Source organism: Alligator sinensis, unplaced genomic scaffold, assembly GCF_000455745.1.
Source record: "Alligator sinensis unplaced genomic scaffold, ASM45574v1 scaffold994_1, whole genome shotgun sequence".
Lineage (NCBI taxonomy): Eukaryota > Metazoa > Chordata > Crocodylia > Alligatoridae > Alligator > Alligator sinensis.
This window is the reverse complement of record NW_005842488.1, coordinates 32,674-53,909: the sequence shown is the minus strand read 5'-3', so window position 1 is coordinate 53,909 and position 21,236 is coordinate 32,674. Positions and strand designations below refer to the sequence as shown.

The 21,236-nt window shown below is 45.2% G+C and overlaps 1 protein-coding gene across 1 annotated transcript in view; it reads right to left on the bottom strand.

Moving 5' to 3' along the window:
• The window catches only part of LOC102368221 (CUB and sushi domain-containing protein 1), a gene marked incomplete at its 5' end in the record, with an annotated part of 292,700 nt that overhangs the window by 239,860 nt on the left and 31,604 nt on the right, over positions 1-21,236 (bottom strand). The window contains one exon of the mRNA XM_014523449.2: positions 18,749-18,861. Coding sequence (XP_014378935.1) covers positions 18,749-18,861 — 113 coding nt within the window. The remainder of the gene's footprint in view (positions 1-18,748; positions 18,862-21,236) is intronic.

Genomic DNA, 21,236 nt, shown 5'->3' with positions numbered 1-21,236 from the left:
GAAACGTGTTAATAAATAATACTAATGGTATCGGTCTCTTAGAAGGTACCTTTCATTTGAGGATCTCCAATGGTTACTAGTGTTTCATTCGGTTTGGATTACAAAATTCTCGTGGTGTTTTCACATACAGGTTTGGGGGTTTTTTTTTTTTGCTTTGTACAACAACAGCATTTAAAATTTTAGAAGTGTGTAACAGGTTTTCTCGTACTGTGTCTGTGTTTGGCATTTATGAAAAGATACTGTTCTCCAATTTGGCTCCTACTCAGAGGTCAAAGTATGATGGGCTCTCTTGTACAGAGGTGCATACAAAGCTAGGTGTAGATCTTGGGTTTATCCATGTCCGGATAAAGGGGCAGCAGTAAATTAAACTGCCCAGAAGGCAGAATGGAAACCAGATAATGGCTCAAAAGAGATTGTTCTCAGGCAGAGCTGATCAGCACCTGGACTATGCCTTGGCACAGCTTACTTCTTACTTTGCATTGGCTCAGCTGTGCCAAACTACGGGGGTCCAGGTTCTGCCTCACCCTCACAAACCTGTATAAATTTCCCTTGGCCCCACCGCAAGGTAGTGAAGCCTATGCTTGCCTGTGCAGGTGTGAGAAGCGACTCAGAACTCATCCCTTTTGGTTCTCATTGGGTGCGTCTACACGTGCACTTTAATGCACATTAGCCTATTTTAATGCACATTAAAGCGTCTCTAAAAACCGTGATGTAATATACAGCCAAGCCCTCCGATACTACTGAATGTGCACTGAGGAGAATACCCGTGATCGTCACCTTGCAAATCTCAAAAGGGTTTTCACTCAACAAGGAGTTTTCACTCAACAAGGACACCCCTACAGAGACACAGATTGTACTTTTGAAAGAGCCACCCGGATACCACGTGCAAAGTTGCTGCAGTACAAAAAGAAAATACCCATGAATTGCACACCATTAGTTACGACATACCACACTTCCTTGGAACCTATACAGAAAATTCTCAAACACCTGCAACCCATGTAGAAAAAGACCCAATTCTCAAAGAGATCTTTCCAGAACCACTCATGCTAGCCTTTAAACAAGCACCAAACCTCACCAACCTCATCACCAGAAGCAAACTTCCTATAACCCAAAGCGCACTGAATGGATCCAGAACATGCTGGGACAAAAAAATGTCAAACCTGCCAACACATCTCTATCACTCCCACAATACCTACCCCCCACCACAGAACCATCACCATTCCTGGAATTTTATACCTGCACCTCCAGAAATGTTATACGTCCACTAAATGCCCTGATGGAAAATATGTAGGAGAAACCAAACAACAACTGCGTACCAGAATGACACAGACCAAAAATCTATCGAAGACAAAAATACCCAATGACCTGTGGGTGCCCACTTCTCACAAGCCAATCATTCCCTCTCCGATCTCTCAGTTCTAATCCTCCAAGGAAATTTATAAAACATGGTTTGTAGGCAAGCCTACAAACTTGACTTCATAAATCTACTGGATACAAAAAATCATGGACTAAATATAGACATTGGATTTATGACACATTATAATCTGCCTGACATTCAATTCACCGGGTAACCTGTCTGCATTTTACTAGCTACATCCTATCACCAGGTCATCATTCCCCCTTTCGCCCCTTCACCTACCTGTCTCTGGCCTATTGTCTCCCATCCCTCTGATCCTCACTGCCATTCATTTGCATTTTCACAGACCTAAAATTGCATATTGGCTTCTCTTTTACCCAGGAGAGCACACAAAGCAACAACAGACTCTCCCTGTGCCCAAAGAAGGGTGTTTCCTTTGCAAGGAAGCTTGCAAAGAACAATTTTCCAACTATTTAGTTGGTCTAATAAAAGATATCACATCTACCCAAAGAACCTTGTCTGCTCTTTAATTAATGTGCTTTAAGATAGGCTAATGTGCATTTTTCTAGAACCCCACAACGTACTAGATTTAACGCGCATTAACTAAAGCACATGAATGCATGTGTAGACGAGCCCATTCAGACCACAGCTAGACTGATATAACTTTGTCGTGAGTTTCCCAGTTTTTGGTGTGTGTTTGACACCCCACCGTCAGCATTATGAGCCCAAAGTCTCAAAACACCTGAGGCAGAGAGGACTCCATGTGGTTTTTTGCTTTTTTAAAAATCTGAGCACAATATTTGAATGGTTGGATTTGGCAATTTTGTTACCACTCCCCAAGTTCCACTGAGTTTTAGGTGCAAATGAGCCCCAAAGCAAAGCAAAATGCAGTCAGAGCCACAACGGTGATGCCATAATTCAGCATCAATACTTTGCCCAGCCATATCTTGTGAATGTTTTGCCAAGGCAAAGCCAGAAGCTGCACCTCTAAACTCACAGATCATGCAACACTAGGTCTGGGCTCATTGATAAGATCTCCAATAAAACCTGAAAGGATGTAAGTTTTCACAAACCTTCAGATTTTGTTGTACATGTTTCATGCAAGTACACATCAGGGGATTCAAGCCAGAGTATCAGAGAAAACCTTGCTCCCCTGCAACTTTCTTTGGTGACTGCACACTGCAATAATATGCAGATCATTAGGAAGACATGAGGTTTCAGTATGCCTGATATGAGTGAGAGATAGGGGCTATAGGAAGAAATAGATAATGTATTAGTTAAGTGGAGATACTGGTCCAGACATAGAAAAATTACTGGTCCAGACACAGAAAGGAGGCATAACAACTTTTAGGGAAATCTGCTAAATAAGCACAGAGGCAACTGGCTCTCAAATACCTAGACGATACTTACTCTTCAATCCTCCTTTTCTGAAGTCAGGTCACAGTATTACTTTTAAAAAACAATATCTTGGGCCTTGTTTAGATTCTTAAATCTAGATGCCTATGCTCAAACCTCGGGGGGCAACAACCCTTTTTGGGTTGACTCCCGTAAACTGTGGGAAGATTTATGAATTCTCAGCCTACCAAAATTAGGCAAGCATCAGCTTATGACCAAGCACTGATGCAAAGCAGAAAAGACCAGGGGTGAAAAGCTCTTTTTGCTGATATGAAACTAAAAGTGTCCAGGAAGGATGGGATGATTTATCCTAACTACTTTGCAGGGAAGTCAGGGAAATGAGAGTGCATAAGATCATGCATCAGTGGGAAGAACCGTCCTACCCTGGAGAATTGTTTTATTGTTCTCATCTTTACAGCATTAGGGTCAGCCTGGTGCGTGCCAATGGCAAAAGAATCAGCATTTCTTAAGTATCTTCATAATAAATATCCCTGGATAATGACAGTTTAGAGGCAACTGTCTCCTCCAGGCATCCATGTACTAATGATGAGGCCAGAGGTGAAAAAGTCATATGAAATTTATATTCATACACAAAGTGCTTGGTCAAATAGCTCAGGGCACATTTACAGCATTTTAAAACCTACAGAACCAACAAACTCACTGGCTCGTGCAGCTGCCCCACTAGGTTGGCAGGTCAGGTCTGCTTGAAAATGTGATGTTAAATTACCTACTGACAGGCTTTGCCAAAGAAGCTAGGAGCCTTGAATCCTCTTACAGCTGATGGAAAAGCCTCCTGGAGAATAGCGGGTGAAGGCCTGCTGTCTTAGGACATAATTTCCCAAATTCTATCCTTGTTCACAACTATTATGCCCATGTGGCCAGGTTTGTTATAAGAGGCCAAAGCCAACTAGCCAAAATGCAGAGCCTTACGGAAAATTATAGAATTTAGCAGAAAGGTTTACTTTTCCTATCAGGGATTTTTTTTAAATAACAAAAAATGGAGAAATTATTTCTGTTTTAGGACGTTTCCAAAACCCCATAAAATGCGGCAAAATTTCAGTTAAATGTATAGCTGCCTTGTTAAAGTACGCTGCTTAGGACACAACTCTGTAGGACTTATGCAAGGCTCTGAACCTTATTCATCCAAAGCAGCCAATTGAGTGTGCTCCAGTTGGTGTTTCTCAGTCACCCTGGCAATTTAAAATATATTTGTTTTTAGACTATACTGTTAAGCACCAAAGTTGTAAGCAAAGGTCAATAATAGGTGGTCAGGGGCAGGAATGGCGCGTGCCCCCGGTGGCTGGGGGGACACGGCTGCACTGACAGCAGCGGGAGCCCCATGGTGGTGAGTGCAGAGCTCCTGCAGATGCCGCCGGCACTGTCGGTGGTGAGGGGAGGGGGTGGTGGCAAGTGCCGACCAAGGGTCAGTGACCATTCATAGGCACCGCTGGCAGCAGCCAGCGGGGATCGTGGCCCACGTACAGACACCGCCGGCAGTGTTGGGGTGAGCAGCGACTGTCTGCAGGCACCACTGACACTGTTGGCGGTGCCTTTTTGCAGGGGGTGCACAACCATGCTCAGGGGGTGCACGTGCACCCGCGTCACCCCTGGTCAAGGGTGAGAAATAGCACAGGTGGGGGAGAGAGGGACTGCATCACCAAGACCCCCTTTTGAATGTCCTGCAAACACCCATTATGAAGGTGAATATAGGGGTGTGCGAAACACCATAGTTCCGTTTCAACATCCATTAAGCCGTTTCAAAGGGACAGTGTTTTGTTTCATCGTTTCATTTGGTTTCGAAGCACTGTCCCATTTCATTTCGTCGAAACTGTTTCGACGCGTTTCGATGTTTTGCCCACAGGCTATAATAGGTAATCATGAAAATGCCTACAACTCTGTCATTTCTTGCCTGATTTGGATGAAAATTGCAGGGAGCATAGCTCCTTTTGATGGCATGAAGCCTGTCAAGTTTCAAGGAGATAGGGGCATGGTGCTCAGCCCGGTGGTGGGAGGCGGGAAGCACCAGGGCTGCGCTCTGCCTCCCACCGCCAGGCTGAGCTCCATGGGGCTGCGGAGCCACTCGGAGCACAGCCCTGGCTCTCCCCCCCTCCCGCCACTGGGCTGCTTCGAAACTCGAAACATTTTGAAACTTTTGAAGCCCTTATTTTGCTCTGAAGCTGTTTCAAAGCTTTATGTTTCATCTGGATTTCGCTGTTTCGAGTTCAAAACAACTTCAAAACGAAACACTGGGCAAAATTTCACACAGCCCTAGTGAATAACCTCATACCTGATGTCTACAAATAGCCGATGGAAAATACATAACATGCCAATAATAACCGGTGATGGCCTGGTTCTTTTTAAAACCTGGTCATGGGAAGTGTCTGACTGAGAGGAAGCACCTAATCACAGCGTAACAGGAGACTGTGTGAAACAAATACATGCATTAATAACACACACACCAGCCCTAGTGGGAAGAGGGGAGAAAAGGGGGAGGGAAAAGACAGTCGTCGGTTGGACGTGCTATTTCTGTGATGCTGGGACAGACTCAACAGAATCCTCTGCAACTTTGACTATAACGTCACATAAAAATGTATTTTGCCCTTATTAGTCATTGAGATTGAATGGTGCAACCTTTTAGAGGCTCTGGGTTTTATTTATACAAAATAAACACAAATATGTCACCTACTACAGTGATATATCTACATATGAACTAACACACACACACGTATATATGCTGCACAGACTACAGATGTACACACGCACCTACTCTCACGAGTATGTTTGTACATACACACATTTAAACATGCAAGCAGAGAATATATAATAGCTCAGGACTGAGGATTTTGAGTGAGTTTGGGGTGGTTTAATGACTTGCTGGTGGGAAATTGACCTTTACAGATAAGACCATCCCTTCCTGCTATTTATTTTTTGCAGTATATGATACCCCAAACCCATGAAAGATGCCCCCTCCCCTGCTATTCACTTACCCATCCCTCAAATTCAAACCCTTGTCTGAAAACCTCTTCCACGGACCCTTCAGCCACCCTAAGATAACATGAGCACAATATTATTATTCATTAAATTCTAATATCAGTGCCAATTCATCTAGCAGTCTCTTCAAGCAATTTGCCAAAATGAAGGGTCCAGATTCAGCATTGCACATAAGAGTACACTTAATCTGAGAACAAGCTTCAGTCCTGCCCTCTACAGCAAGCACAATCTTGGACTTCAACTGCACATAAACACATACCTCAAATGCTCTGCTGAATTGGGGCCTATGTAATAAAACCACAAAGTGACCTTGGGGCTGCTGTTCTTCTCCACAGGACCCTCTGGGGCAGGGCCTTTGAAATCACCTTTAATCTCATCTTTATGTGATGGGCAATCATCTAAATGCCCATTTAGAAATCTCCCTCCCTTTGCCTCTGTTATGCAATGTGCTGAAATGATTTGCTGTGCTCTCTGCAGCTGTGGTAGTGTTCAGGAGAGAACGACATTGCACAACTCCAGGGGTGAAATCCTGCCCCCACAAAATGGGAATTTTGCCACTGATTCCAATGGGGCCAGAACGTCATCAGACATTTCCGTATCGTCTGCTGAAAGCTCTTTGGCACTGGCAAGCCAGTGTCTCGGGCATGCTAACGCAGCCAAAAGGGCTGCTTTCAGAGGTATCAAGCAACTCCACATCCTGCAGAAGTTGACGGGAGCTGGAGATGTCCATCAGATTAGCAAAAATCAGGCTATGATTACACTATGGGATACTGAGGACAAAAAGAGCAAGGCGTAGCCAAGCAAAGAAAGCGAATCACTGTCTTCTGATTCAGTGAAGGGAAAGAATGAAGACAATGCAGACACCTTGCAAGATGCTGATTAAAAGGTCTCCTTTCCGGGGCTTCTCTCATTCACTTTTTTTTTTTTCTTCACTTGGACAGAAAAATTTCTCTCTTGCAATGCAGCATGAACCCAAGTGGCATAAAAAAGCCTACAGAGAAAAAGCCAAGTGACTGATTTACAAACAGAAGTGGAACGAAAGATTATTGCTCACGCAGCCTTTCCATTCTACAAGGTGTGAGCCTCAAGGTAAGTGCTGTGCAAACAAAACCAGCACATTTCCTTATGCTAGAACTGGTTAAAAAAGTGGAATTTCTGTCTTCCGCTAAATTCCATTTTTGCCAAATTACTCTTCATCCTTAAAGCAAACTGAAGAAAGGGTTCCCAGAACAAACTCCAAAATACTTGCATTCAGAAATCTCCAAATGACCTATCCAAATATTTTGTTTCGGTAATGTTGAAAACGGCTTGTTTCGAAACGAAATGAAAGTTAAACAAGAACGTCTAAATAAAATGTTTTGACACTGATTGAAATGAAACAGGTTGAAACGAATTGTTTCAAAACTTTTCCTTTGATTTTTTTTTTATAGCAGAATACACATTTCTGCAAAAGCAGACAGCACAGCATTTGCTGGTATACAAAAAAAAAAAAAACAACTAAAAAATTGTCCCGTCAATTTTTTTCAAACCAACTTTACTTCTGGGACTCACAATTTGGTGACAGGTGAGGTATCGGGCAGACAGATCATTTTCAAAGTGATTCAGGATAACAGATGCTTCAATCTCTGAGAGTCCAACTTGCAATAAGTAAAAAGGGCCTGATTTTTACAGCATGAGTGCTCAGTACATATCCTTTCAGGAATCTCCATTTGAGCATGCAAAGATTGAACTAAACAATATTTAGGTCATAGTTTTCTCAGGGCCCAATCCAAGGCCCCAAGGGAGTCCTCTCCACTGTCTTAACTGCAAAGTAAAAGTAAAGGATGCTAACGCACTGTGCAAAATAGATCAAGGTCTCAGCTGTCGGACCACTTATGCCATGAGTAGCCAACCTGTGGCATGCATGCCACAAGTGGCATGGACAGCCTTTTTTCATGGAATATGATAGATGGAGGAGGGGACAAGGCAGCACAGTGGCAAACAGGGCAGGGAAAGGGGACTCGAGTGGCACTCGGGGAGGGTGAAGGGCATACCTGTCTGGGCCTGGCACACCTGGAGGGCGAAGAGCAAACCATTGATTTATGCAAAAGAAACCATTCACTGGAGAGAGCTGCAACAGGACATAGGATTTAGAAGTTGCTGGAGGGATACTTAAATATGGGCTTAAATATACCCCTATCCACAAGTGCACTTAAGCCTACACTTCATTTCCAGTACATGCTTAATTCACATTGAAGCCAGTGGGAGTCAAGTAAGTGTTTGAGGGCATCTTGAATTTAGGGATATTATTTTCATGAATTGATGCATGATGTTTAGTATCAAAAAATATTTTCTTGTCTTGGTTTCAAAAAGGGGGGTGGTGCAGGAAGGATATTCCATCCTCCCCCATCCTGTTTCTTTCCCCCATAGACCTCCTATCGCTATCAGAGCAGCAAGGCAAATGCAAAATGTTTATTTCCCAGGCTACTGTTCATTAAAATCCCCATGGCATACCATTGAATCGTTCCAGCTATGTTTTATACTTGTCTTTAAAGGTAGATATGAGTAAGGTGACCCTCAAATACAGTTCTGGTCAACGTGCAGTGAGCTAAAAGGCAGGATTGTTTGTTGGTTCAGCAGTCTTCGATGCTAGTGTTTTACGACAGGAGTCAATATGTCTAATGGAAAAGGAGAAGGTGAGATGAAAACAAAAGCTTTTTTTTGATAGGCTTCCACACCAGTGATAGTGGGGTTATCAAACAATGTATGACCCAATTAAAACAAACAAACAAACACATGCAAGGAATCAATGGAAAGCATTAAGGGAAACGAATATATAGCAACTGATGGTCCCAAGGGTTTGGCTGGTGCAAGCAGCACTGGCAGGGGCTGCAAAGACCCAGGTAAGCATCAAGAAGACGACCTTCAATTCCCCGTCTCCCATCGTAGGAACAATGTCAGGTTCAACATGTAGGAACGGCTTCTTACCAGGCAAGGACTGTGAGTTGGATCTGTGACTAACAGTTATAACAGGGTTGCTCTAATCCTGGCACATAAATGCTCGTTACATAGATTCATAGATGCTAGGGTCAGAAGGGACCTCAATAGATCATCGAGTCCGACCCCCTGCATAGGCAGGAAAGAGGGCTGGGTCTAGATGACCCCAGCTAGATGCATATCCAACCTCCTCTTGAAGACCCCCAGGGTAGGGGAGAGCACCACCTCCCTTGGGAGCCCGCTCCAGACCTTGGCCACTCGAACTGTGAAGAAGTTCTTCCTAATGTCCAATCTAAATCTGCTCTCTGCTAGCTTGTGGCCATTATTTCTTGTAACCCCCAGGGGCGCCTTGGTGAATAAAACCTCACCAATTCCCTTCTGTGCCCCCATGATGAACTTAAGAAGGATGATACATAAAAACTCTTGGAGGGGAGGGAAGAGAGCTTATTGATTCTTGGGATACATTGGCACTGCATCCACGGAGGTATATGCCTGTCTATCTAAGGTACGGACATGGCCCCTGTCGCTGTGATACCCGAGTACCTCCCAAAGATCAATGTATTCATCTTCATCCCAGTGGGGTAAGAAAGTGCTGTCATCTTCATTTTTGAGATAGGAGACTGAGACATGGAGAGCCTATGTGACTGCCTCAAGGCCACACAGGGAAATCTTGCCTGGGCTAGCAACTGACTGTGGGTCTTTTAAGCATTTTAGTCACTATATAGGACTCTCCTTTTCCATACCTCTCCACTTAACCAGTAATGGCCAGATTTTCAAGCATGACCCAATGCTCTCATCCAAGAACCTAAAGATAAGGGCCAAAAAATGGTTAGCATCCATCAGGTCCCATCTATTTCTTGCCTTATGGGTGCAATGACCGAACACCTTGTGCAGTCTCTTACACAAGGTGCAAGGCAAGGGACAACTGGGCTCTATATTATGTGTATGCATGGGTAGAAATGGGTATGTAATATCCAAATTAAAAAAAAAGAAAAGAAAAAAACCCAATTTTTTTTACTTAGGTTGCACGACCAGCATTCAAAAATTTGGAAATGCCAGACTATGATTTGCCGTGGAAATTTAAATCTGCCTCTTCATAGCTCTGTCATTTATACTGAATGATGCAGGGCTCCGTGGGGAAAAAAACCCCATGCTCGTGTAATCACGGGCTGTAGTGTAATGCAAACTTAAAATCTGGAGTTTTCTAACTTTGTGATGCTCAACATTGCAAGTTAACTAAGGCTCTTTTAAATCAGTTTTCCTGGTAATTATTTGGGACTTTATTTATTTTTAAGGAAAGAGGGGAAAATATGAATTTGCTTGAAGGAACTGTCTCTGTCTGTCTGTCTCTCTTGAACAAAATTTCCTTGGGGAAAAAAAGGCATTTCTCTAGCTCAGGGACACAATTTTGAAAGCCTGCTCTGAACAAGGGGGATCTTGGAACTTGCTCGAGGGTGAAAAAGTCACAAAAGCCTTCTCTGATTTAAAGGGTTAGGCAACCCGAACATCCCTGGGTCCTATTCCCCACTCTGTCATCGAGGTCGCATGCAACCTTGCACAAGTGACCTCCTGCCCTTGCTCCTGTCCATCAAGCTTCTTAGATGATAAGCTGTTTCGGGAAGGGATGGATGAGGGCTTTGGGTTGGCTCTGTCGAGACGCACAGTTAAAAAAAGGAAGATGACAACCGCCTCTGCCTTCTTCGTCTTACAGAGGGAAACATGACAGCTCCTACCCTTCAAGGCCTGTTTACTTAAGTCAATTATTTATCCAATTAGATTTGATATTAGAAATTTAGCCCACTAAAGACTTTAATTAGGGGATTAAATAAAAACAGAAGGAAGTCCAGCCACGAGGGCTGATCATAATGGATTAGGATGATGAAGCAGGGACCCTCACTGTGAGACTTCCTTCCTTGAGGACTTTCCCCTCTGCATCTCCAGCAGGATTTATTTGGATTTTAACTGACAGAAAGAACGACAGGTATGCAGACCGACAAACTGTATTAAATGCAGATGACATCCATACGGGGACTGGAGTTACTGGAGAGAGGCTGTCAGGGATGATGCAGAAAGCACCAAGGTTTGCAGGATGCAGAGCTGGCAAACCCGGCTGTTCGCTGGTTCAGGGAGCCAGCTGGGCGAGATGAGGCAGTCAAATCACCCACAAACTCATTCTAGGAAAGAAAATATTGCAAGCTGATATTTGTGTTTCATTTGAAAGCTCCAACAATGCCAATAAAAAATAATTAAAGAGCCAAGGAGCTCTAACGGCCACATTTGGAAAGGGGGAAGGAGGTGATAATTAGCTTTAATTTGAAGTTTAAGATTAAGGGGAATCTGTCATCATGAAATTATTATTTATTTATTTTTTTAAATGGCCTTACCCTCCATTTCCAGCACTTCTTCATATTATTGTAATGGCATGAGTTTCTAAAATCTCATCCATGTCTCTCTCTAGGCACAAAGATGTGCTCTCTTCATGGTAGGAACCAGCACATCCTAGGGCCTCTGTGAAATGGAGACTCTTATTCCCCTTTTTACAGGCAATCAGGCCATGGCGGGGGGGATTTTCAAAAGTACCCAAGGGTTTTAGGAGCATGAGTCCCATTGCTATTCACTGAGGATCAAGATCTACGTTTATTAGGAGTTTTTGAAAACCCAACCCCAAGCGATTTTCCTCCAACTATTCTGAGTGGCAGAGTTGGGAAATGAACCTCGGTTTATGTGTCCCAAGCTCAGTGCCTCTCCCTGGTCCACAGCACAACCAGTGCTGTGAAGTTACTTTTCCCCCCAGTTGGTTATTTAGAATTTCCCTCTCTATCCATAGTTAAACCCGCATCAGGGTTACTTCTGCATTACCGTGCGCCTCTCAGTCATGCACTGGCATGTCGTTTTTGTTCCCAGTTCTGCAGGGATATGCTATGAACGGGGCTCGATCCAACATCCGTTAAAGTCAGTAGGCGTGCTTTGCTGACTTCAACGTGTGTTAGGTCAGACACGTGGCCCTTGCCTATCCACAGTTCTTAGGTAGGATATTCAGGAGGGGCAACAGGGAGCCAGCTGGCAGAACTCCACCTGCAAAGTGAAGGACGGACGAGAAGCAAAACAGGACAACCAGGCCATTCATAAATCTCTTCTCTAGATGTCAAGAAATGCAAAAATCTAGATCTCTTGGTTCAGACACAATACTTTTTATTAGACCAACTAAGAAAAGGTGATAAATAATTTAAATAATAGTCATTATAATTTAATAATTGTAATAATAGTACTTGAATAGTGATAATTAAAAAGAATGTAAATTATTTAACAACTAATAAGTAATTATAATAGAAGGTAATAACAGGTATCATCTCTGAACCAAGAATTCTAGATTTGTGTATTTCTTTTAGTCTCAGACTAACACTGGTACCAAATACATCTCTAAATACTGGTAACTCATCCTCACAAGAAGCAATTTCTCTTTGGCATCTGCAAGAGAGAGCTCTAAGGAGCAAATATTTCGTCTTTGGGATACAACAGGGCACCGTAAATGGAAGGTACTGTGCACCTAACTAGAAGGGAAGAGAACCCAAGATCCCCGGATCAGACATTAAGCCTGCTCACAGGTAGAGTGCTCGACTCAGCAATCGTTTGGTATAGTTTTCAGCCAGAAAGGATTTTTCCAGCAAAGTGAAGTTTAACATCTCTGACGACAATCCTTACTCAAAGCTATGATCGTGTCTTTGTTTCAGTGGAAAAAGAGGTGCCTCGTGCTTTGGATCTGCGATGTTATCTAGGGGATTCTCGAAGAAGCTGCATGATTATAAACAGGCCAGACTCTGGGCTATTATAAATCAGCACAGTCCTGCTAAAAAATGGCATCACACCAATCTGCACCAGCTGAGAATTTGCCCTCACTGTGACTAATTCCCCTAAATAGCTTTGAAACCCCCCCCCAAATCTTAGACTAGATGCCTTACATTCCCCACCTTATTTCATGGCAAGCACCTGCACCCCAAAGCCATGGCTAAGAAGGTGAGTGACTTTTCAGCGAGCCCTTTCTTAAAATATTGGCACCGCATTGCTGCATTCGAAAGGTACATTTCTCCAACTCCTGAAACTTGAGTTTCAACAAATTGCTTAGGCATAAGATTAGCAATTTCATTTCCACGCTGGTAACAAGGTTTATGATGGCATTAAATGAAACCAAGAAGTACTATAGGAAATTCAGCTCTTTAAACCTACGAGGTAAGCAATATTCTGCCCTCCTATTAGGCAAAGTCTTGGTCCTGACTTTATGCAGTTCCATTAACTATAATTTTCCTCCTGCAATTAGGAAAGAGGATGGCTATAAAATTGATGCTGAAACTTGTTAGTAAGTTGTGTATAATTTCATAATGTAGTTGGCAAGCGCTAATTACCTTTTACTTAAACATTTCTTGCTTTGTACTCTGGCTCAGAGCATTTCCAAAATGAAATGAATTTTATGCAGCTGGCTGATTAGGGGGATGGTGCCAACACAGACCTTGGGGAGTCCAGACAGAGGTATATTCTGCTGTTCATGCACAAGTGTCTCTCTACATTTCATCCATACAGCTGGGGACAGTTTAGGATGGGAGCCTCCCAGGGCTCCAAGACTCTTAGGCTCATAAAGTGGGGCTTGCATTGAGTCGAGGTTATGATGGGCATAAAAGGAAGTCCATCTACGGCGGGGTGTGGGCAATTATTTTAGCTGGTGGGCAACTTAAGGAGTTTTGATGAGCTGTTGTGGGGGGTGGTATTAAGCCAATTCAGTGTGACAAGGGGTGCTGATGCAGCCCAGTGGGGAAGTGGGGTGGTGCTGACCCGGTCCGGCACAGCGGGGGGTTGGCAACTGATCCAATTTGGCACTGCCAGGGGTGCCAGATGGAGCAGGAGGGTAGGCAGCTTCTCCATCGAGTCTGGCTTGGGACCTCACAGGCAGGGCACACTCGATTGTGTGGATGTGATGGGGAACCTGGGACTGGGATGGGCCAGGGCTGGGACTGCAGGGCGGTGACAGTGCAGGGCCATGCGGGGAGTGGATCGTGGTCCTCCCGCAGGTCCTGGCCCTCTGCTGTCACTGTCTCGCGATCCCATCCCCAGTCCCAGCCCCTTCCCACCCACCCTATCTGGCGCCCCTGGCAGTGCCTGTGGGGTGCATGGGCCAGGGCACCTGGGCAGCAGGTCTGGGTCTGGTGATGGCCATGACACCGGCAGCAGCAGCTGGAAGGAGCTGCCACTGCTGGGGCTGCCGGGAAGCTGAATCCGGCTGCCACGCTGCCCCAGCCCTGCTGTGCGCCAGGGGTGGCAGGACCAGCCACATGCGCCACAGCCCGGGCTGCCCCCTGTGTCTGGGCTGAGGGACATGGCATGGGCTGGATACAATTCCTTGGTGGGCCATATTTACAGCGTGCCAAGTCAACATTGGCAGCTCATTCTGCTGCAGTGAACAGCTAGGGCAGGGGTGGGCAAAACAGCAGACCCAGCCAGTGGCCAAACTCCATTTCTCAGCAGCCCCTGGGTGGGACGAGCTAGGGAAATGCAGCCCCAGTCTGCAGGTAAGGTGCTACAGGAAACACACCTTCACTAAGGAGCCAGAACCAAGGCTCATGCTGCTGCACCTTGCAAAGGCACGTGAATCTGCAACTTGCTGGCTCCTGCTGCCCAAGGGGCTCTGGGACGAGCAGTTGCTTTTAGGCTAAAGAGAAGGCTGCATTTCTACTGACCCAAGAACATTTTGCCACCTCCTCTTGGAAAGCCAAAGTACTCTCCTTTCTTCCTGGACTGAGTGGTTTCAGGAACATAGCACTCACCGCAGGAGCAATCACACAGCTCAAGGAGGCTGGCATTAGCAGCTTTCTTTAGGGAATGCATTAGGCCCCTAGGCACTGAGAAAAGATTGTCCCTGCCTTGAGGTCAAGAGGGATGATAGGAATTCAACGCTGCATCAGATCAAGCCACCTGGATAGACTGGAAAAAGTTTTGAAAGCAACCAAATGAAATTCAGCCAGGACAAGTGCAAAGTCCTGCATGTGGGACAGAACATTTGCATGCACAAATACAGACCGGGGAATTACTGGATAGGCTGTAGTACTGCAGAAAAGGACCCAAGGGTCACAGCAGACCATAGTCTGAATATGAGCTAACAGTGTGCCCTCGTTGCAAAAAAAGCCAACAGCAAACTGGGTTATATTAACGGGCATGTTGCTTGCAAATCAGGGTATGTGATTCTTCTACTCTGTTCAGCACTGGTAAGGCCTCACCTAAAGCACTGCGTCCAGTTTTGGGCCCCGCAATTCAGGAAGGATGTGGACAGATTGGAAAAAGTCCATCGGAGAGCAACAAAAATGATTAGAGGTCTTGGAAGCAGAACTTATAAGGAAAGGCTGAACGAACTAGGGTTATTCAGCCTTCTCCTTTCCACACTGAAAGCGGAGTTGATAACAGTCTTCACATAACTGAAAGGTGATTATAGAGAGGACAGAGATGGGCTTTTCTCTGTGGCCACAGAGGACAGGAATAGGAGCCGTGGACTCAAGCTGCATCAGAGCAAATGCAGGTTGGAGATTTGGAGGAACCTTATGACGACGAGGGTGGCCAAGCACTGCAACAGGCTACCGAGAGCAGGTGTGGAATTGCCATTCCTGGAAATTTTCAAGAGCAGGTTGGACAGATACGTGGCTGGATTGGTTTAGTCAAGGATAATCCCGCCTGGAGCAGAGGGCTGGACTAGATGACCTTGTGAAGCACCTTCCAGCCCCACCTTCCTATGATCCTATAGTCTGCAATGTTTAAAGCATGTCTAAGGAAGTAACTGAACCTCTGATGAATGCCAGGGTCCTGGCTGAACCAGGATGGACAGAGGATGAGACAGGATCACCTGTCTCCCAGCGCAGCACGGTCTCTGCAGTACCTGATCCACATCTTTATTTCCCAAGCAGGAGTAATACCACTTTTATTATGAGATTATTATACACACGGAAATCTTACCACTATGACTTCCCCTTTGACTCACAGCCATTTCTCCTTTATGATTTAATCGCATTACTCTTTATACCTCTCCAAATAATTTTTCTGCAAAGTTGGTGTCAGTCACCTGAAAATACCCATAAGTCATCATGTCCCAACCCCTCAAGGTATTGTTTAGCCACGCTGGACATGTTGGCCTTTAGACCAATTAGGTTTGCTTTTATGCCAAAGCTCCTTTGGGCTCCTTTTCAGTTATTTAATTGCTATTATTGTGCAATCAATCAGCAGTTCTGCCATACGGCGTTCTCCGTCTGAAAATAATATGACAATCTCTTGCACCCTGCAAGGTCCTAAGCAAACATTTTTTAAAGGTGCATGAATCTATAGTGAACATTTAGGCAACTCAATAATGTTTTAGAAGTGCCTCAGGCTTAAAAAAATACCACCAAAATTAATGGACACAGCAGGTGCTTGTCATCTCTTAAAATTGGGTGTCTGTATATGGATTTCTAGCCCTGTTTTCAGACAGCATGGTTGAAAGTGTTGGCTCCGTGGCTTAACGGGGGACTGAAATGCTATTACCACTGGATTCAGGAAGGCTTATAGTGACAAAACTGTTTTAAAGAAGTTAAAAGGAAATGCATTTTATTTGCTAACACCTGAGTACCAGCCTTGAAGCAACGGTTGTGCTGCAGGCTGCGTGTCCATATGCCTTCATGCTGCTGGAAGTGGGAGAGGTGGTTAACCCTGTTAGTCTGAAATCAGGCAGAAGGCAGGGCAGGGGGGCACCTTGAGAGGATCTCAAATGACTGTCCCAGGACTGCTAAAAGGTAACTAAAAAGGAGGAACGGTCTCTAAAGCAATTTGGGAGTAGGATGTGATTCTTTGCTACCCTTCTTCTAATGAGCTGGGATAGAATCACAGAAAACGAGGGTGGAAGGGACCTCCGGAGGTCACATCTAGTCCAACCCCTGCTCAAAGCAGGACCAGCCCCAGCTACATCATCCCAGCCAAGGCTTTGTTTAGCTGGGTCTTAAAAACCTCCAAGGATGGAGAGTCCACCACCTCTCTGGGCAACCTGTTCCAGTGCCTCACCACCCTCCTCATGAGAGGTTTTCCTAATATCGAACGTAAACCTCCCTTGCTGCAACTTGAGCCCATTGCTCCTTTTTTTGCCATCTGCCACCGCTGTGAACAGTCCAGCTCCGTCCTCTTTGCAACCCCCTGCAGCGAGTTGAAGGCTACTATTAAATCCGCACCCCACCTCCCAGTCTCCTCTTCTCCAGGCTAAATAAGGCCAGTTTCCTCACCCTACCCTCATCAGACATGTCCCCCAGCCCCCCCAACCATTTTTGTTGCCCTCCGCTGGACTCTCTCCAATTTGCCCACATTCTTTCTGCAGCGGGGGGCCCAAACCTAGACACAGGACTCCAGATGTGGCCGCCAGTGCTGAATAGAGGGGAACAATCACTTCTCTCAGTCTGCTGACAACGCTCCTACCAATGCAGCCCAGGATGCCGTCAGCCTTCTTGGCACCAAGGGCACACTGCTGGCTCATACTTAGCTTACTGTCCACTGTCACCCCCAGGTCCTTTCCTGCAGAGCTGCTTCTTAGCCACTTGGTCTCAAGCTTGTAGCGCTGCATGGGATTCTTCCATTCGAACGCAGAACTTTGTACTTATTCTTGCTGAACCTCATGAGATTTCTTTTGGCCCAATCCTCCAATTTGTCTAGGTGACTCTGAATCCTAGCCCTACCCTCCTGTGCATCTATTGCTCCCTGCAACTTGGTGTCATTCGTGAACTTGCTGAGGGTGCACTCCTCCCCATCTTCCAGATCATTAATGAAGATATTGAAGATACCGAACAAAACCAGTCCTAGGACCAACCCACAGGGCATTCCATTTAATACCAGATACATGGATTCAATTTAATTTTGCAAACATTTGTCACTGCTACAAAGATAAGAAACCTGATTATGTATTTGAAATATGGGCGTTTTAACAAAACCTAAGGAAGACAATCCCAGCCTTAAACACAAACTTTTGTTTGGGAGACCTTGGACTATTAAAGCCTGAAGTAGTTTATACTTCTAATCTATTTTGCACTATTGGTGTCATTTATTATTTGCACAAGAAGCACTAAACCAATTAGTTTTCCTCTCCACTTCTTTTCCTGAAATTTATTACCTCATTTCTATTGCATTTATGCTGCCATCAAAGAAAAAGGAATGCCCAATAAAAAAAAACCCAACACCTCCCTGACAACTTGCACAGAAACACAAGACCCTGAACATTTTTTGATTCCTATTAGGAAAAACTCACCATTTCAAAAAGGGCCACAGGTTCCCAGCATCTCTGTGAATGTCATAACTTTTTCTCTTCCTTTCAATTTTTATTTATACAGTGGAAGCTGCATTTGTTAAGCAGCGTGCTTTAAAAAAAATCCCCCAAACCTAAGCGTTGCAGCTCATCTTTAAAAATGCCGCAGTCTGATATCCATTATGGAAAGGAGTGAAAATAAAACAAGGAAACAGGAACAGAATCTTCAAAGTGGGGGAAAAAAACCCAAAAAACAGAAAATTACAGGAAAGCAGCCCGGGTCTCTTTGCATGCTGAATTATGCTGTATAAGACCACTCAAGAGAAAAGTCCTCAGAACTCATACACTTTGCAAGACGAGATAGCTGACGGCAACGACTCACGGGATAATGCGTTTGTTATTGTGAACTCGGTTTGCCGTAAGTTTTCCTTTTTTCTTGGCATGTCTTCCTTTTATGTTACGGAGCATATTAACATATTCAAAATATATAGCTGCTGTCTTTCTGGAGTCAGTCATTTGAAAGCCTAGCTCACGGCTCGCTAGTGCCTAATATTAAGTGCCTATCATATTTTGATGTACTTGGGCAATAAGTAAATAATATGCAAATGCTCGGAGTCCGAACCCTTTGAACGAATGCCTGCCACAAACCACAGTAGGGCCGCACGCCTGAGATGGCTACGCAAGACCGCGGCCCTGATTCTTCCAGCGCAAGCAAGCTCTGAGAGCACAACTTGGGTTACCTTCGTAGGTGGCTTTGAATCCCAACAAGTTGCTGACGCTGTCTGTCTGGAAAAGAAGCCACATCTGGTGGTGCGCGCTGACAATCAGATCGGGAACCGTCGAGCCTGTCAAACTGTCAAAAGAAAATGGGACGTATGTAATTTCCCTACGTGGGTACTTAGCTTAGTGTCCATTTCAAAGACCACACGCAACTTTTTTTGGATGGAAAATGACGGGCATCAATGTCAAAAAACTCTCTCCTAAAAAATATGGAGCGGGTTTTTAGTGCTGACTCAAGTATGGATATGCCTTTCAGGATCCAGGCCTAGTTTAATCAGAAACTGGATCACATCAATTAGATCACCTTGCTTTTACTCCTAACTCACAGCACCCCTTGCTCTCCTGCGCTTATCCCAGGCCACTTAATGGTAGAAATGATAACAGGGCCAAATGTTGCGGTAGTTCTTTTTTCCCCTTAAAAAAAGAACAACTAGAAACATGCTTATCAGAAGATATCATGGTACAAAAGTCTGGGAACTGGGAAATCTGAGGTTTATTCCCAGCTGTGACCTCGTGTGCGACCTCAGTATCTTTTCAGGACCAAAGTCAATCTCTCGGTGTATATTTGTACAGCGCCTAGCGCCATGAAGCTCTGCTCTTGGTCAGGGACTCTTAAGTGCTATCTAGCATAAATAATAGTCATTTCCACCGTCACTAAATCAAGATGCAAAAAGGCAGCCTAAGGACGTGAGGGCAGCTGATGAATGAGTCCTCCCCGTTACCCTCACCTGCAGTTACAAGCAAAAATGGAGCCTAATATTAGAATTAAATACATTAATCTCATTTCCCGCAGAACATTTCCTCTGCTGAAAAGGAAAGTTTTCACAAGAGCCCCAATATACAACCATAGATGGGGCACAAGCCCTAAGGAGCTTGTTGACTGTACAGGACCCTTGAGGATATGGCTAGGTTATGGCCTCAGGAAGCCAAGTGCACCCTGGAGTGACACTCCCAGGAATAAAAACCAATAGATACACGGGGCGTGGCAACAGATGCAAGGCCCCTTTATCCAGCCACTTGAACCATTCACCTTGTGTGTACATGCATGCATGCACACACACATGTGCACACAACAGGCACCTGAAAACAGAAACGGGAGGGGGAAGAAGAGTAAGGAATCATTAGAGAGGCGGGGGACCAGAGTTTTGTCAAGCGACTCATCTTACCGGGTGTTACATGTTCTGAGTTACTTTGAGCCTTCTTTGTGATGCATTTTTATACTACAATAAGAGCACATCTATAGCATGCTTCCTTTGCAGCATTTGCTGCATACGCACAGATATAGTTTATGCCTCGCATCACCCTCCGATACAACAGCAGTGGTGTCTGAAAACGCTCTTGAACTCAGAGCTCCTGAGACAGCACGGGTGTAAACCAATCCTGCTTGTCAGCAAACACAGCAGCCGAGCACTGAGATAACCTAGGACAGTAATGCCAACTCTTGTGACCCAAAGATTCATTCATTGCCACTCTTTTTCCTGGGTTATCAGCAATAAGCAATAGGGGTGTGTGAAGTGGGCCCTATTCGATTCAGATTTGGATTCGGCCTGCATCAGGGATTCGATTAATTGATTTGGATCACTGTCCCTGATTCGATCTGACCAAAGCCGAATCGGAAGATTCGATGCTGATTCGGCCGTAGACACAGCTTTAAAAGTGTTTTCTACATACCTCGAGGTACCAGTGCAGCTCGTGAATGCTGCAATGCTGGGGCACATAGAGCATCCCACAGGAGTGTGGAGGGTCCTCCATGTGCTCGGTGGCAGCCTGGGAAGTGGACCGGAAGTACTTCCGGTCTACTTCCAGGTCTGCCGGGCAGCATGCTGGGGGGTCCCCCCATACCTCCCCAGCTCGGCAATCGGCTGCAGGGGGATCCTGGGTGCCCCTCAGACCCAGGAGACACCAGTCACCAAGCCAGGGGGCAAGGGGAGACCCCCCTGCGTACTCCCTGGCAGACCTGGAAGTGGACTGGAAGTGCTTCTGGTCCATTTTTGGGTCTGCTGAGAAGCCCCCCGTGCTCCTGTGGGACGCTTCATGAGCCCCAGCATTGCAGCATTCACGAGCTGCTACGTCACCCCGACCATCCAACAGTCCAGGAGCTGCCTGCAACCTAGAGGCATGTAGAAAAAATGTTTCAAGCTGTGTCTATGTCCGAATGGCTGAATCTATCTGAATCTCTCCAGTTCCATTCAGAGAGATTAAAGGGTCTTCTGATTCGATTTGGATTCGAAGATTTGGCCACCGAATCAGGCCAAATCTCTGCCAAATCGAATCAGGGACCAAAGCTTCACACAGCCCTACTGCTCATCCGTTTGAGCATGGTCAACCTGCTCTGCCTTCCTTAAGCCTGGTGGCTTTTTAAGTGCTAGATTCACTTTAAAGTAGCCTCGTTGCTACACAAAGCCCTGAATGGGATTGGCTTTGGTTCCATTCAGATCCTCCTTGACA